The following is an 18,987-nucleotide window of genomic DNA, read 5'->3' as shown; positions in this document are numbered from 1 at the left end:
TTAGGTTGCTGACGGTTGACCATCCGGTCTGCCCAAGCATACAGCATACCAAAAATCCATAAGTCCTTAGCATCACCACCGGGCCGCCCTATTGTGTCAGCTCGAAACTCGGTCTTGCAACCACTTGCACAGTTCATTATTGCAACCAGTGGTAGTCCAAAGTGAAAGTTACCTCAAAGACACGCCCCATCTCCTCCAGAAATTGAGGGAGATAGGTGAGATACCCAAAGATGTTGTGTTGGCTACCATGGACGTTGTGTCCTTGTGCACCATGATTCCCCATCAACAAGGGATACAAACGGTTAGGGACATTCTGGTGACCACAGATTTTGTAGGTCCACCAGTTGAGTTCATTTGTCAGGTGATTGAATGTGTGTTGGCCAACAACCACTTTCAATATTGTGATTCATTTTATGTGCAGAATGCTGGGACCGCCATGGGGTAAAATTTGGCCCGGTGTATGCCAATTTATATATGACGCAATAGGAACGCACATACATTTACCCCAGGTTTGGTCCCAGCATTCTGCACTACTTTAGATTTATTGATGATATCCTTATCCTCTGGCGTAGCACCACTAAATCCTTTTCAAGGATGGTAGAAGAATTAAATTCTCTTGATACTCCCATAAGATTCACTAGCAGGGTTGAAAGTAATGTTATAGAATTTTTGGATGTGTCAATTTTCATTCAGGAGCATTCCTTAGGCACAACTCTTTTTTCGCAAGCCAACTGATCGGAATACTTTTTTGTATGCCACTAGTCACCATCCCCGGGCATTAAAAGAGGGGCTGCCTATTTCACAATTCGTTCGAGTGATTCGCAATAATACCATCAAAGAGACGGCAGAGGTCCAGCTGGGAGAAATGGCCACACGTTTCATTGAAAGGGGCTTCTCAAAAAGAGTAGTTACCAGATGTTTAAAAAGAGCTAGACACATCTGTAAAAGAACCTCACCCGTGAGGGAAGAGAGCTCTGAGGGATGTTTGATTGTCACCACCCAGTACAACACCAGAGCACCGACCTTTGCAAGGGCTGTTAAAAAACATTGGCCCATCTTAAGAAGTGATCCTAATTTGAAAAATCTAAGGAGACCGCCACTCGTTGCTTTTAGAAGGGGACCGAACCTTAAGCAGCTTCTGATGAGCCCGACTAAAAACTCCCAGAAGGATGGGGGCTCAACTTGGTTGACACATAAAAAGGTTGGTTGCTATCGTTGCCTCGGCTGTACTACCTGTGGAGGCATGTTAACTGGCAAGGAGTTCACCCATCCTCACACAGGGGTGAAGATTGCATGCACATCTTCATTTGTTATATATGTGCTTATGTGCCCTTGTGGACTTTATTACATTGGAAAGACCTCTAGTTTCCGGGAACGGATGGCGAACCACAGGAGTACAATCAGGCAGGCTCTGAATGATGGACAGAGCGATAAACCGGTAGCGCTGCATTTTTTTCAATGTGGCCATCAGGTGGCTGCACTGAAGTCCATTTTGATTGATCATGTCCCCAAGCCCGATAGGGGTGGTGACAGGAACAAAATGTTGTTGCAAAGGGAAGCCCATTGGATTTTCAGATTGGACACGATTGCTCCGAGAGGGCTGAATGAGAACATTAATTTTATGTGCTTCTTATGAGCATTAGATATTAGTCCTTTAGACATGATATATTTGTTTTTTTGTGTTTCTTTTTTTGGGGGGTTTTGTATATGTATTTATTCTCTCATTAGGTTTATTTTGATTATTTAAGTTTAAGTATTTGTTATTCATGACATCTTGAATAGAATCACTCACCTTGGAGACATTATGTATGTGTGCTTTAGGGGGTGGCTATCGTTTTGTGTTATGGCTCACTATTACATTGGCGTTTTGACTAGTGTGCCAGGATGTGGAGAGCCCGATCAGGTCACAGAGGTAGCGCATGCGCAAGATGCGTATGATTCATCTGCATACACCGTTGTGACTGGGCCTCAGTAGGGCGGTGGAATGCAAAGGTAAAATGCATGATGTCACCAGGGAGCGCCGGAAGTGAGGGAACCCTGGTGTGGTCCGGCTGGAATGAACGCGGTGTCCGCTTTGCACTGTAACACAGGTGGTGCCCAGATTGCCTCGTAGAGCATGCATTTAAGTGTCGTGAGGTGAGTGATTCATTTGGTTTATATCAGAAGCGACATTCGGAGTGATTATGCTGCAGGTCTTTAACGGCCCTGGATGGGACCGAGGTCGACAGACCACTTGAGTATATGTTGGACTCTGTGCTGAGAAATTAGCTAGTATGCAAATCTGTGATATTGAAATTATGTCTCATTGCGGTGTTGTTATCTGACTGCCACTTTACCAACATGTGCCAGGAGTTAAACGTTTCTTTCATTGGGTGGTGATGAAGATGTACTGTTTGTTAGAACAATTAAAAGGATTGCATTTTTCCTACAAGTGTTTTTTATTAAAAGTGTGCCCTCCAGTACTGGACTTATATATATATATATATATATATATATATATATATACATGAATCCCTGGCTCCCCCCGCTGCAGACGGCAGCAGTTGCGGCAGGAGCGGGGATTCAGGTACGGTTTTTTTCTTCGTGTGTAAGGGGCCGCTACTGGGGGCACGGTATAGGGGGGGACTACTAAGGGGGCAATGCAGCATAAGGGGGACTACTAAGGGGGCAATGCAGCATAAGGGGGACTACTAAGGGGGCAATGCAGCATAGGCTGGACTACTACTTGGGGCAATGCAGCATAATGGGAACTACTACTGGGAGCAATGCAGCATAGGGGGGACTACTACTGGGGGCACTGCATAGGGGAGACTACTACTGGGGGCACTGCATATGGGTACCACTCCTGGGGGCACTGTATATGGGGCACTGCTGTGAGGTGATCTAAATTGAGTGTAAATGACTGGAAATTAATGTTATAGAGGTTAATAATACTCTAGGAACAAAAAAAAGTCCAAATGATGTGATTTTCAGCTTTTTTGCAAATTTTCGGTTGCAAAAAAACATTGTGCATCCAAGTGACATAGACTAGTTTGTGGGGACACCATAAAAAACTCAGATGCATGGCAGAAAAATAACACTGATGATATAGAACTTTTTTTTTCTTATTAAGTGATCTAACATTGTAGGAGTGCTAAAAACCATCTAAAATGTATTTCACACTGTCATAGCCCCCAAAGCTTCTGGGGGCCTAGGCGGCCCCCAACCATTCACTTTACCATTTCCTGTACACAACAGTGTGTGTGAGTGTAAAGAACAGTTTTCACACTTGTTTTGGCCGGTCAGACTAGCATGGTGGGGGTTCCACCAACTCTCCAGGACCACTTTAAGCCCTGGATGTGTCCACATACATCTATCCTCCATTCGCTACAAATCACGTCCCACATAATGCGTAAGCGCCGTGCGACTCAGTAGCAATTAGCTTATTTCTGTGTGACTTTTTCCCTTAAAAGGCAAAACAGTGCGAATAGGATGCACAAGCAGCTTCTGCTGATTAAAATGATATGCGGCATGGCTATATTCTGTTTGCCACTGCAGGTGTATCTGCATGCAAAATTCTACATTACAGTGTCAGCGGCTGTAACACTGTAACATAGCATTTTGTAGGCAGATACACCCGCAGTCGCACACAGAACATAGGCATGCCACATATCATTTTAATCAGCAGAAGATGCTTGTGCGTCCTATTCGCATTGCTTTGCGATTAAGATGCATTTTAAGGGAACAAGTTGCACAAAAGGATGCTCAGCGCTACCATGTTGCGCCACGGTATAGCACGACTAGAAGGGCTGTTTAACGCGCAAAGAGAAAAACAGAAAATAGGTTGTGTTTGCTCCTGTCTGTTAAAAAAAACAGCTAATTAAGCAAATGTGTAGTTCATATTTTAAAGGATATCTAATGATAGATGTAAAAGAAAGTAAATATATTTATTTCATTGTGAATAACCAAGATATCTAAGGACTGAATAAAAAGTCAAAGTCAACATTTTCAGCTCCAGTCTTTATGTAGTAATTCTTATTCTATTGATTCAAAATAAGTAATTCTGAGTTCTAGTTTCAGACATTACATGGCGAGATTGTGCAGCAAATGGATAAGAATACAAAGCTGGACATGCAGTTTATCCGTGTAAGTATAAAATGTTTCCTTTATTTTCATATACTCCTAGGGGTAAATTTACTAAAGTTTGATTTAAATTGATCAACATCGATGTGTTTCAGGGGCTAAATCGCACATATACTAACACTTAAAAATCAATATTAAAAAAATAATCTGTTAGTAAATGTGTGATTTAGCCCCTAAAACACAACATCCATGTTGATTGATTTAGATAGATTTGTGAAGCGATCTTTAGTAAATTTACCCCGTAGTGTTTTCACTAACTGAACCAGAGCCCACTCAATATTGTGTTAATCTCCACTACTTCACAATAGGACAGCCAAAACCGATATGAAAAGGAGTATCGCCAGAAAGCGGCCACCCTTGATAAGTTTATGTCAGAGGCTTGGAGAATGGAGCGACAAAGAGACCGCAACCTGCAAAATATGAAGGTAAGGGCAATAGCCAGACCCCCCGTAAAAATATAAACATTGTTTTATATTTGTCCTATTGTTTACTTTGGTTATTTTTCTTTACTGCCTCTGCTACTATAAACTAATGTGTATGTCTCAATTAAACCTGGGGAGATTACCTAATTTGGACATTTCTGCATAGATGTCAACATTTGGGGACTGGGAAGTAAGAGGAGAACTGAGTAGGGCACAATATATCCGACACACTCAGGATGGTGCGAGCAAAAATGTGCAAGAAACCCATGGTTAGGGCGCCCTAATCAGGATTTTAGATGGGTTTAGCTGTTTAATAAGATGTGAAGAGGGCTATAAATAATGAGCGCCCAGAATAATTGAATTGCAAAACTGGGCGTTCAATAATTATCGCCACCCACGTAACAATTGAATCGCCCCCAGTAGTAGTAGAGAATGGTTATCACTGTTTTATACAGTCTCCATACAGGAGATGCTCAGGGGCACGTCCTCCTTTAAACAGGAGGAGAGAAGACGCACGGAAAACCGTACATGCACAATAGCATACTTGGTCAGTGTCAGTGATCACGCCTCTTGCAGCCTGGGGGTCCTAGCACACGACAGATGAGGAGGCAGCACAGAGTGTTCTTCTCCAACACTTCCCTCCACCATTTCCTACTCATTCCCTGCTCCTGGACATCTCCCTGCTCCTACTCATTCCCTGCTCCTGGACATCTCCCTGCTCCTAGACATCTCCCTGCTCCTGGACATCTCCCTGCTCCTACTCATTCCCTGCTCCTGGACATCTCCCTGCTCCTGGACATTTCCCTGCTCAAAAATGTGTATATTCAGTATTGATTTACCAGTATTGTATATTGCCAATACACATACAGTAGATTCAATATAAACTGAATCCTATAGAAAACTGACATATAATAATAAATCTGTTTTGCCTGACTCATGCCTTAGCCTAGAGATTGTCTGACCATAAGGGAATGACAGAATGACAGTTCACAGGACAGTTCCAAAAAGTCTACTTTACATGATCCCTTAAACAAAGTGATTTGAGGCAGAGCCGTAACTAGACTTTTTGGTGCCCTGTGCCAGAAAGAGCATTGAAGCCCCCCCTATTTTTTAAATAGGGACATAAAGCACCCCTGAACAAGGGCCATGGCCTCATGGGGAAGGGCCAGGGAAGAGATAGGGGAGGCCAGGAGATGCTGGGGATAACATAAGAGTAAGCTACAAGTGAGAATGATAATAAACAGAAAACTGACAGGCCTGAACAGCGCCCCCTGCCCTGCTGTGCCCTGTGCCATGGTACAGATCGCTCTACCCTACTTATGGCCCTGACTGGAGGCACCAGGCAGAGAGAGAGAATTGGCATTATTACTGTGGCATAACTACGGTAGTATTTTTTTTATTTCACTTCTAAACATACCAGAATTATATTCTCCACCAAATTCTTGTTTCCGTGAATATCCTAAAATACAATTTTCTTACATGTACCTTTAATCTGCCCCCTTTTCCTCTATGGGTCCTGCGTACACAGGAGAGAGTAAACATGCTGAATTTGGACATGCTTTCCTTTGCTCGTGAGAGTCAGCGAGCAGCCGAACTAGAGGAGAAACGCAGGTACAGGTTTCTGGCAGAGAGACACTGGCTGCTATGTAGCTCCGTCCTGCAATACCACAACCGTGTAAGTTATCCCGACTACTGTGTGTATTTGAAAATCAAGTTGCTATTTGATTGCATTTTGGACATACTAATCAAACGGTCATTGGGGTCAATCCAATTAGGTGCGAGTTCCAAGTTCCGAGTTTGTTTCATAAAACTCAGACTTCGCACGCCGGTATTCCCCAATCCAATTAAAAATGCCTATTCACGGTACTCGTAGCGGGGGTTTGCGGATTGTCAGCCAAATGCGATATGAGAGAAGGGCATGAAAAAGTAGGGTGACCTTCCTGGTCCCCAAAACTGACAATTTTGTTTGCAGAATCATACAGAATGCTGTTAGTGGGTATAGGAAAAGTACTGGAAGAATTTAAAAGTTGTTAAATGGCTGATTTGTGGTTTGTTTTTTTTCAAAAAATGATAAAAAGCAAACTGTTTTAATTCCCTGTTATTCAAAAAAAAAAGAAAAATTAAAAGAAGTGGGAAAAAAGATGCTTTTAGGGTACTTTGAGGTGACTTTAAAAAAATGTAATAAAGATATAAAAGGCAATTTTTTTTCAAAAAATAAATACTCTAAACTTGGGGTGCATAAAGCAACAAAATATTTGATTTTTAGGAAATTTCAGGCCTTTTTTTTGTACGGTGTCCCGACATTTTAACCTTAAAATAAAGATTACCCTAACATCTCTCACCCTCAGGGAGGTGCGAACAGAGATATGAGAGCTTACTTTGACTGGTTCAAAGCGAGTTGCAAAATGAATTTGCATTGTGAATTTGCAGTGAAAACAGCAATTCACACCTTGCATCTCACACCTAATTGGGTTGACCACATTGTGTTGTAATTATTATTATTATTATTATTATTGTGATTATTTCTATAACGCTACCAATTTTACTCTGTGCTCTACAAAGAATAACTGTCATTGTTATCAGTAGCAAAGCAGAAATGTATTACGTGTTGTGTTTCAGAATTGTACTAAATTATAACCTACATCTGTAACAAACAATCAGGTTAGTGCAGAGAGCATATTAGAAACACTGGGACTCTGTAAAGGTGTTTTTCATGTATTTGAGACTAGTTGGATCTGGAAGCATCCCCAGAGGTGTATCTCTTGCTGGCACTGGAGAGCTGGTGCAACTATAAGCAATGATGATGATGACTATCAGACCTTTCGGATTGTCTGATTACATATTGACCCTTCCTGCTTGCGAGCAGGGCCCTCCTATCTCTTTGTCTGCTTGTTATTACTAGAGATGAGCGGTTCAGTTTTACTCGGTTATGTTAGGATCTCAAAAATGGCATCTTATTGGCGATCCGGCACTCACGTATTTTTGGACAGTCAATAGGATAAATCTGAACTTGTGCTACTTTGGTGAAAAGAACCAAGTCAAAACCGAAATGCTCAGCTCTAGTTATTAACCAGTCTGGTCTTGTTACTGATTTGTTCTCAACTGTAAAGTGCATTGGAATATGCTGACAGTATATAAGTGACTGTTAGTAAATGAATAATTAATTTTACCTTATTCACTATCCCGGCAGTTTTTCTATATCACATTGTGACTGCCTATTTGCATTACTTATGCTGGCCATACACTCTGCAATTATCGGGACGATCCGCCCCATATCGGCGGATCGCCGCGATAATTGCAGTGTGTATGCGGGCGACCGAGGGTTAAATATTGCTCGGTCGGGCATGCTGGATTGTCCAGCATGCCTGTCCGATGCGATATTTACCCAGGAAACTGTCGGCCGCATCGGGCAGTGTATGCCCAGCGCGGCCGACAGACAGACATTTCCTGTGTTCCTTCCTACGGAAGGAACAGGGAAATGTCTCCTCCCCCGGGGGCGGAGCGCGGATGTCGGGCTATACACTGTGAGATTTCTCTCACAGTGTATGCCGCGGACATCTGCGGCTGGCAGCCAGCCAGATAAAATGTCTGTCGGTCTGACAGACATTTTATCTGGCAGTGTATGCCCAGCATTACGGACATAACATTTTGACTGCTGCAGTAAATAAGAAATCTTTTTCTGTTTACAGGGTAAAGCAACAAATGTGGAGGCGTTTGTGTTACATTACATTTAAAATGGACAATGAACAATTCACATTTATTAATAATGATAAAGATACTATCTTCTCTTTTGTATATGTTTACTTCTACTGTTAAGATGGTTGCATCTTGAGATGCGTCTGACTCAGTGTAGACATATTTGTATCCTATTTTTGTTTTGCATGTGTCTTTTCCTAATTACATTTGCAGCACAAATATGCCCACCTCTAAGTCGGCCCCAGTGTATTATTTGTTAGGCTACAGACGGGTGAGTTAAGAGGTATGCAGTCGGGATGCCGACAGTCTGAATGCCGCCTTCGGCATCCCGACTGTCTACTTCCGGCAAGGGTCTAATGACTGGCGTCAAAATAAGGACGCCTGTCATTTTACCTACGCCGGGAATCCCGATCGAAGGTAAGCCAGGCGCGGACAGCTGCGGGTGGGGGGGGGTTAAGGGCTCCTGGGGGGAACTTAGGGTTAGGCAGCCCCCCGAGAGGGTTAGGGTTAGGCTAGGGGAAGGGGGGATTAGGGTTAATCACCCCCCCCCCGGGAGACTTAGGGGTAGGCTGCGGGAAGGGGGGGTTAGGTTTAGGCACTTAGAGGGGGGTTAGGGTTAGGCACTTGGGGGGAGGTAAGGGTTAGGGACCCCTAAGGGAGGGTTAGTGTTAGGGGGGGAGAAAGGTTAGCGATACTTACCTTAAGTAACGATCGGGATTTTCAGGGCTTGCCAATTACCTTACATACTATTTGTCTGCAGACAGTGTAAATGCCACACAGTCCCCAATAAGCCACATGAATGCTTTCTGCAGACCCATCTCTTTCACTTGAACGGTACCCTAGTGCAGGTAAGTCACATAGTGCAGATAAGTGACCAAGTACATTGATATATCCTTAGAAGTACTCTGTGTTGTTACATGTTATTCAATTCTTAAAAAATATACTTTAACTAATACCACTTTCAGACTAAAATCACGGGTCTGACTCAGCTTATTGAACACAGTTTCAACCCTTGTCACAGCTGCTCAGACCCCTTTGACAATGCACCTTGGACCCGGGTTATTCCCGGGTTGTCCCCATTCACGCTGCACCCATGTTTGCCCTGCATGTCACTCCTTGGGCCTCTGCATCTACAGCCAATCGGCAGCTATTAAACTTAACCCGAGTTGAATAACCCGGGTCCCCCCTTTCAGACTGCATTGTGTCCGAGCCAGTCTCTGGTTCTACCCTGGTTGGTGCCCGGCTCGAAGTCCCGTGACACAAAACACAGGTTGACCCTTTCACATCAAGCCAGGACCCGGTTTGCCCAGGCAATATGGGAAGCTTTGTGTGAAAGGGGTATAATGGGACTACAAAAGCATGTCATTGGGGGGCCTATTCTTCGTCGAAGACCGTATGGCTTCCGATGATGAAGTATTGAACTCGATGCGAGTGATACTTAAGTATCCAACTCGCAGTGGGGGAAACGTGACACCGAAGCAATTCATAATTTCATCATGGTTAGTATCGCAGCTACTTCTGCTTCCCGTCGTCCCGGCTACGCATGCATGACCTCAGACCCCTGATGATGAATGGCCCGGTAACCTAAATATGCGGAAACTAGCATTTCCGCATGGTTACCGGGCCACTTATTGTAGGATGAATAGGCCCCTAGATCTTCTTTGCGATGCATTACAGTGTAGTGTGTATACTATTTTAAAGCAGGATGGACATGCGATTTCCTTTATGCGATGGTCACGTAGCCAGCAATATAGTTTTTCAGTGACAATGTTCACGATGTACCAGGGAATCACGTAGTCCAACGTTCACCCATGTGTATTCAAGCCTCTCCACGTATGGGCACTTGTAAACGCTTTTCTCCGCCTCTAAGGCCCGTTGGCGGCTTCCTCAGAAGACTATGGCCCTCATTCAGAGCCGCTCGCAATTAGCGCTCGCTCGTTCCTAAAAAGGGGGTGGCTATTCAAATGAACCGTTCGCTCTTTGCGGTCTGTTGCCGCCTCCATGTCTGAACGAGCGAGCAAAACATACGCTCGTTTATTTGATAAAAACGCCCCCTGGCCGCTCGCATCATACGTCATGTCCGCTATTTATTAGATTAATCGAGTACATCGAACAGCGTATGATCTGCTCGCTATTCTTGTGGTTGGTTTATTCAACCACAAAATTGGGAGCAGTTCTGACTATAAAATAACCCAGTGACGTGGTCAATGACGCTGCTGTATTAATTATGCACACCCATAAAACGCCCGCTTTAACCTTTAAGCACTCCTGCGTTCTGATCTCCACTCCCCCTTTTCAAGCACCTTCCCCTGTTACCACCCACATACGCCTCATTCTGTCACTCAAATTAGCAGGCACTCGTTATATAGCGAACAAACGATTTTCGGCCGCACTGACTGGTTCGCGCATGCGTACTAAAAACCGTACACATGCGCAGATGTGCAAATATCGCTCGGAACGAGCGTACTGCCGCTTACGAGCGGCTCTGAATGAGGGCCTATATTGCCAGCTACGTGACCATCGCATAAAGGAAATCGGGTAAAGCCTGTGGCTAACAAGCCAAACACCCAAAATACTAATTATGCTTAAGGGATATCACTTGGGATCGCGTTTTGGGACTGCTTTTTAAGTGCATGCATGCTGCTTAATTTTAACTCTCCCTGCCACCCATGCCTAACTAATCCACTGTTTTGCTATCTTCAAGCCTGAAATAATAATCAAACAAATTGGATGGTTTTTGTTTGTATGTGAGCTATCCAAATATAGCTCTCATTTTTTACAAACCATGGGCCTGATTCAGAGGCGCTTGCTATTTGCGAGTGCACGCTCTGAATAAGGGCGGGGAGGAATTTATTGAAATTTTTTTTCCTGTCCGCTCGCAAAGCTGTGGGCGCCCACCCACAGCAAGTGCGAGCGGGCAGGAGATTATCACGACCATCGGGCTTGTGAGGAGACCCTGTGGTAGGGTCTCAGGTCTCGCAAGCCCGAGTGGACTTACTGCTCTAATAGAGCAGGAGGTCCACTACTGACATCACTCGTGATGTCAGTAGGGCCGCCCACAAACGGCAGGCGTTCGGGAACGCCTCCATTTGTTCAGCCACCCCCCCTCCCAACCTACAAAACGGGGCGAGCCGTGCATGTGCACCTGTCCACCATCGACCCGCTTGCGAGCGCTATGCGATCGCGAGCGGGTCTGAATCAGGCCCCATATCCACTTGAACCATTTTATTATAAGGATACCTTGTTACTGGTCAGTGAAACTGTATGATATATTTTTTTTTCTACAAAAGGACTCTACATATATTTGTTTTTGCAAGGACCTAAACCTCGTTTTTTTGGACTTTCAAAGTGCTATTACATATGCTTTCTTTTTAATTGTTATCTGTTTTTTTCACTACACATTGTTGCTTCTGCTAATCGAATAATAGTGATATGAGCTATCTCAGTGGGTTTTATTATTAGGGTTATTGAGCTCTTTATATTTGAATATTTGTTTATGTGTTTATTATTTTTACATAATTAAATGATTTATTAAAATATTTTTTATACTGACTAGTGCCTTACACTTATTTAGTTTTTTCTGGTTTGTTTTTGGAGGATCCAGTATCCCTCAATTTGTGGAAGGGCAGTTGTCAGTATAGATGTGCTAAATAGCATTGCTACATTGTTTAAGATTTAAATATAATATATTCAGTAAGTTAGTGTTTTTTGCTTTGAACAGCACCCTGCAGCCAGTAACACAGCCGCAGTGCCGCCTGGAACATCCTTTGGAAACTTTGGGCAGTGCTGTACTACCCGGTGTTGGCAGCCCCTTGGTACGACATCGAGCGCTCAGGAGGGCGGGGCCGGCACATGGCGCAGTGTCGCTTTGTTACAACACTGCAACAGCACCTTTGTGTGTACACTCTGTGTACCGCATGTGCTATAGGGGATTTCAGAAATGTTTACACATGCGCAAAAATCACTGAACTTCGTGAACATCGGCATGGCGTGCAGATTGCGTGCGACTCAGAATCAGGACATTTGTTTGTTACTAGGTATCATAAACAGAGGTGTATCCTTTGTACCTAGTACAGAGTAGGTGCAAGTGAGCACTAAGTAGGCGAATGTCCATCTACGCATGTTGGGCGGGATGCAGGACACATCGCATTCCATCTGAAGATGGCGTTACCCACTGCATATAAGCCCCTGAGTGCATCACATTCCAGGGCTTGGTACATATTAGAAATGTGGTAAACCCCCTGAAAACACCATTTTGGGGGGTTTGAGCACATTTCTCACATTGCTGCATCCCGCCCACTGTAGCTCTCGCTAAGTCAGAGACTGGTTTCGTCTCTTTGATTGTAAGTTTTGTAATCAAGATGCGTGAAATTCTGCATCATCCCTCCTTGCATACACTACATTTTGGTGAATACAGAGTGCGCAACCACACAATATATAATCCACAGACAGGCATACATTTCCTCAGTATAAGCCTCACAATGGCCAATCAGTGTACAAAATATTGACAGTGGCTTTATTTGGGATTCGCATCATGAAATCCACCATTTATAATGTTTTATGTAGTTAATATTATACAAAGAGACCAAATGTATTAAGGAAAGTGCTTAACTGTAGTGTTACGCCTGCGTTAAACCAGGGCCGAAACTGGGATTTTTGTCACCCGGGGCAAGACAGTAATTTGGTGCCCCCCGCCCATCATTAGATGGCCTTTTCTGACATAAATTTTATATCCATCCCTTAAAAAGGTTTCTTAAATAAAACCATCAAATGTCCAAATTATTTTATTAAAATTACAAATATCGACAGAACAAACATATTACATATAATGCCACATATGCTAATGCCCTTTACACATAATGCCACATATGCTAATGCCCTTTACACATAATGCCACATATTGTAATGTCCTTTACACATAATGCCACATATAGTAATGCCCTTTACACAGGGCCGGATTAAGGGGGGGGCGACAGGGGCGGTCGTCCCTGGGCCCCCACACACAGAGGGGCCCCCACTAGCAGCGGTGTGTGTAAGGGGAACTGCATAGGGGGGGGGGCGCTTCATGGGGGCATTGGGGGCAATGCATAGGACAACTACTGGTGGCACTGAATAGGGGTGGGCTACTACTGGGGGCAGTGTATAGGGGGGGACTACTTCTGGGGGCAATGCATAAGGGGGGACTACTGGGGGCACTATATAAGGGGCACTGCATGGGGGGGACCACTACCTGGTCTGGGGGCACTATATAAGGGGCACTATTGAGGGCACTGTATAGGGGGACCACTACTGGGGAGTTATATAAGGGGCACTGCATAGGGGGGACCACTACTGGGTAGTAGTGCCCCTATAGTAATAGAGCCTATAGTAGTGCCCCTATAGTAATGCCCCCTGTAGTAGTGGCCCTATAGTAATGCCCACTGAAGTAGTGCCCCTATTGTGATGCCCCCTGTAGTTATGCCCCCTTCAGCAGTGCCCCTATAGTAATGCCCCCTGCAGCAGTGCCCCTTATAGTAATGCCCCATAGTAATATCTCCTGCAGCAGTGCCCCTATAGTAATGCCCCCTTCAGCAGTGCCCCTATAGTAATGCCCACTTCAGCAGTGCCCCTATAGTAATGCCCCCTGAGGCAATGCCCCATAGTAATGCTCACTGTAGTGCCGCTTACACAGGAAAAAAAAACAACTCTTACCTTAAACCCCGCTTCTGTGTCCGCTACCATCCCGTCCGCCCGGCTGCTCCTCGGAACTATGGGAGAGACGTCATGACGTCTCTCCCATAGTTCCCGTGGGGGGAGCCGGTAGTTGGAGTTCAGGAGAGAACACCAGCCTCCGGCTACCGCTGCACTGCAGGGAAGGAGCCGGGCGCCCGCTGGTAATAAAATCCCAGCGGGTGTCTGGCAAATGGAACCTCCAGCACCCCCCTAGTTGCGGCCCTTGTTAAACCAAACATAAACAGAAGGGGAATACTCTAAGTTTCATCTTTCAACAAACCACTCAATATAAGGACAAACTTGCATCAAAAATTGTGAGTTCAAAATCTCATCACGAAAAAACCTCTGCTGTCTACATATCAAGGACTGTTACTACTGGACTCCCTGTGTAGTCACTGGTCACGGTAACACTTCTATTGGTATTAATACAGCTGGCCTGATTTTCCTATACATGCATACTGTATTTGTGCCTATGTCAGTTTGCCTTTTTCCACTTGGAAATACTGTCTTCTGTCATAGCTCTCTTACCTAGCATCACATCCCTTATCTGCTTACACTCTACTTTATTATTCAAATTCTGCACGCATTATATCCCCTTTTATTCAGCTCAATAACAAACTTACATATTTACCAAAACTGTTCTTTCACTTGCATTTCTGCAAATCTCTTGCACTTTCTCTTGCATTCATATTTCATTTATATTTCCAATTTTCGACCCTTTAGTTTACTTATACAGACCATGACAATGTTTTCTTCAACTCCCTCCTTTCCCCCTTGTCTCCTCCACCTCCTCCTCCCCTTCTCCCCCCTCCTCTGTCTGCCTTCTTTCCCCTCCTCTCCCATTACTCCACTTTCATCCTGTTCTACCCCCACCTTTGTCCTACTACCCCACCACTAATCCCTCCTCCTACACTCCTCTCCCTGTCACTTCACTCCACTGTCATCCACATCTCTCTCCCTGCCCACGTCCTACAGGTACCCTTTCTAGCTCAGGTGCCCGCACCATCGCTACACGCTATTCATATCGTTTCCCCAAATCTCACCTTCACACTACAGCAACCCGGATAATCTTATTCACATCTCCCCCACAAACGCTATCCCTCTATCCTGTGCCCACTGGAATGCCAGGTCAGTCTGTAAAAACTGGTCCCCACCTATAACCTTTTCATCTCCAACTCCCTACATCTCCTAGCCATTACTGAAACCTGGATTTCACCCTCAAACACCACTTCCCCTGCTGCTCTATCCTCTGGGGGCCTCACCTTCTCTCATACCCCTTGTCCTGGGGGTCGCCATGGTGGTGGTGTTGGGGTCCTTCTATCCGCTAGTTATTCCTAACAGCTAATACCCTCTGAGCCATCCCTTACATTCCCCACATTTGAGGTTCATGCTATACGCCTCTTCCAACCAGTAAACCTCAGAGTAGCTGTCATTTACCGTCCCCCTGGCCCTCCATCTAAATTCCTTGACAACTTTGCTTTCTGGCTCCTTCACTTTGTCTCCCTCAGATCTTTCCTCCATTATCCTAGATGATTTTAATATTGTAATTGACATTCCCACAGAATCCTCTACCTCTAAACTCTTCACCCTCACCTCTTCATATGGTCTCTCCCAATGGACCTCCTCACCCTCCCATGTGAATGGGCACTCACTTGACCTGGTGTTTACTCACCGTTGTGATCTTTCTGATTACTCCAATTCCCCATTCCCCCTCTTTGACCATCACCTTCTCTCTTTTAACTTAACCCTCTCTCCTTCCCCTCCTCTACCTCCTAAGGCTACCAAGCGTAACATTGAGGCTATTGACACTGTTGCTTTTTCCTCCCTGCTGGACTTGCTTCTTTCCCCTATCCTCTCTCTTTCGAGCCCTGAACAAGCCACTTCCCTGTACAATGCCTCCCTTACTTCTACTCTGGACTCTGTTGCTCCGGTTATGACTACCCATCCTCGCAGATCCATACCACAACCCTGGCATTCCAAATGCACCAGATACCTGTAAAAGTATTCACTAATTGACGAGTGTCAGAGGAGGAAATCATGCTCATGGGCAGACTTCCTCCATTTCAAATTTATTCTCTCATCCTGCCTGCAATGCTGCCCTGTCCCTCTCCAAACAATCATATTTCAAAAACCTTATCTCCTCCCAGTCCAAAAACCCCCAGACTCTCTTTGCCACTTTCAACTCCCTCCTCTGTCCTACTCCTCACTTTGCCACCTACTTTACATCTAAAATTGACTCCATACATGAGAACATCATATCCCATCAGACCCTCAGAACTCCTGCCCCTCCTTTTCCTGACCACCCCTCCCCATCTGTCTCAACAACTCTGCCATCCTTCTCCCCTGTTTCTGGAGAGGAAGTTATGGCCCTCATCTGGTCCTCCCCTCCTTCCACCTCCCCCCTTGACCCTATCCCTTCCTGTCTCCTCTGTTCCCTGTCTCCTTCTGCCTGTTCCCATCTTGACCACCTCCTCAATCTCTCCCTATCATCTGGCACTGTCCCTCCTGCATTCAAACATGCCCTTGTCTCCCACATTCTTAAAAAACATACCCTTGATCCTAGCATACTCTCCAACTACCGACCCATCTCTCACCTCCCTTTTGCTTCCAAACTCCTTGAGCATTTTGTTTACATCCGCCTTACAACCTTTCTTTCCTCCCACTACCTCCTTAACTCACTTCAATCTGGCTTCCATTATCTCCACTCCACTGAAACTGCCCTCACGAAAGTATGCAATGACCTCCTTGCTGCCAAATCCAAGTTCCACTACTGTCTGCTCATTCTCCTTGACCTCTCTGTTGCATTTGACACTGTAGACCACCCTCTCCTGCAAATCCTTCCCTCTCTTGGTCTACGTGGCACTGCCCTCTCCTGGCTGTCCTCCTACCTCTCTGATCATTCCTTCTCTGTCTCCTCTCATGACTCCCCCCCCCATCACTTCCACTAACAGTAGGAGTTACCCAAGGTTCTGTTCTTGGACCTCTCCTATTCTCCCTATATTTGTCCTCTTTAGGAGAACTCATCAACTCTTTTGACCTCCAATATCATCTCTATGCCGATGATACTGAAATCTGTCTCTCTGCTATCTCTTCCTGGATGTCCCAGCGCTTTCTTAAACTTAACATGTCTCCCACCTCTCTCCACTACAATCTGTCCTCATTGCTGCTGCTCGGCTCATCTTCCTCTCCAAACGTTCTACATCTGCCTCCCCCTCCTTCAAGCCCTACACTGGCTCCCCTTCCCCTTCAGATGCCAAATCAAGGTTCTTACACTTGCCTACAAAGCCCTCACCCAATCCTCACCCACTTACATCTCTGACCTCATCTCCCTTCACACTCCCGCCATCCACTTCGCTCAACAAATGCACGCTGTCTCTCCTGCCAACGGATTACTTCTTTCCACTCCCACCTCTAAGATTTTGCCTGTGGTGCTCCCTACCTGTGGAACTCTCCACCTCTCTACAAACCTTCAAAAGGGCTCTCAAGACCCACTACTGCAAGACCTTCCAGCTCTCATCCTAACCCACTTCATGCTCTTTCCTCCCTATCTACCCTTTCTGGGTCATGCCTGTCTGCCCCTCCCCTTTAGAATGTAAGCCCTCAGAAGCAGGGACCTCTTCCCTCATGTGCTTCTCTTTACACTTTCTTCTACTCCTTACTCCCCACAAGGGCACCTGACACTTGACTGCTAACTCCCTTCTGCTTATTGTGAGTGCTTTAATCGCTATTGCAGCAATGTGTATAAACTATGTTCTTGTCCTGCACGGTAATGTACTGTAAGTTACTCGTTTCTTGTTCACATTCGTTTATGCAGTGGCGTCCTTTCCCACGGTGTCACCCAGTGTGGGGAGGGACGCCGTGGGCGCGGCGGAGTCATGTGCTGATGAAAAGGGGGCGTGGCATTGTGGGCAGGGGCGGGATCACAAGGGAAAGAGGCGGGTCTAGCTGCCAGAACCTCCGTGGTTACTGTATAATTAAGTGCAGACAGTAGGAAAGGGCGGTGCTGGAGGTGCGAAGTTACTCTCCTTTTTGCAGTGGCGGCTCCCTCACAGTGTCAGGAGCCGAGTGCTGCACTTAAATATACAGTGCTGCACCCAGCTCCTGTCACTGAGGGGGAGTCTGCACCTTGGTGTCAGCCCTTGGCGGGTGACATCCGGGTGCGGCCCGCACCCCCCACACCCACCTTGTGACGCCACTGGTTTATGTACTCTGTAAGGCACTGTGAAACACTTGTGGTGCCATATCAATAAAGGATAATAATAATAATAATAATAATAAAGGAATTCATATTTAAGCTTTTCACACTTTACCAAAATGTGTATTATGGGGCCTATTCATTAAACGTAAAAATTCAATGGAGATAATTAGCTTTAGAACTCTCATGGAGTTCTAGCTAATTATAGGTGGAATTCATCCTTCCACCTCTCCATAAGTATCTATTCCGAAAAGCTGTCATTTTTGCGATGACAGCTTTTCGGGAAATAGATACTTTCCCTGCCTACACTACCTTATCGCATCTGGAAACAGTGCTGCGCATGCGCTGTTACATCTGTAAAACCAGCGCATGCGCAGCACTGCCTACAGATGCGTTAAGTTTGTGTACCCCCCCGACCCCCCCCCACCCCCCTCCGCTCACCTTCCCCCCCCCCCCCCCCCCGACTTACCTGTTCGCGCAGCAGCCTCCGGCTCCGTCCTGCTGGTCTGTCATGTGGTTTCCCAGCAGACCACATGACAGATTAGAAAAAAAAATAATTTTTTTTTTCTTTTTCTAAACTTTCTTGTGCTCTGCTGGGGAGCACACATGACAGACCAGCCTCCGGAGCCTGAGGACGGAGCAGAGCGCCGGAGGGACTCGTCGGGGGACCTGCACACGCTGATACAGGTAAGTGGATTCTGCTATTCGCCACCTCACAGTGGTGAATAGTAACTGCATCAAATTCCGAAAATTGATAATTTTCGGAATTTGATGAATACCATAATTTCCACATCCCCATACTAATGTATGGGGAGTGTGGAAATTAACGCAGGGGAACTT

General features: G+C 45.4%; 1 protein-coding gene across 2 annotated transcripts in view; it reads left to right on the top strand.

The window, feature by feature from the left end:
- The window catches only part of BAIAP2L2 (BAR/IMD domain containing adaptor protein 2 like 2), a 110,261-nt gene that overhangs the window by 70,132 nt on the left and 21,142 nt on the right, over positions 1–18,987 (top strand). For both annotated transcript variants that reach the window (XM_088455067.1, XM_088455068.1), the window contains 3 exons: positions 4,054–4,125; positions 4,431–4,547; positions 6,073–6,219. In XM_088455067.1, coding sequence (XP_088311193.1) covers positions 4,054–4,125; positions 4,431–4,547; positions 6,073–6,219 — 336 coding nt within the window. The remainder of the gene's footprint in view (positions 1–4,053; positions 4,126–4,430; positions 4,548–6,072; positions 6,220–18,987) is intronic.

This window comes from Taudactylus pleione, unplaced genomic scaffold, assembly GCF_031769625.1.
Source record: "Taudactylus pleione unplaced genomic scaffold, aTauple2 ptg000642l, whole genome shotgun sequence".
NCBI classification, from domain to species: domain Eukaryota; kingdom Metazoa; phylum Chordata; class Amphibia; order Anura; family Myobatrachidae; genus Taudactylus; species Taudactylus pleione.
The sequence above is the reverse complement of the archived record's forward strand: the minus strand, read 5'-3'. Positions and strand labels throughout refer to the sequence as shown.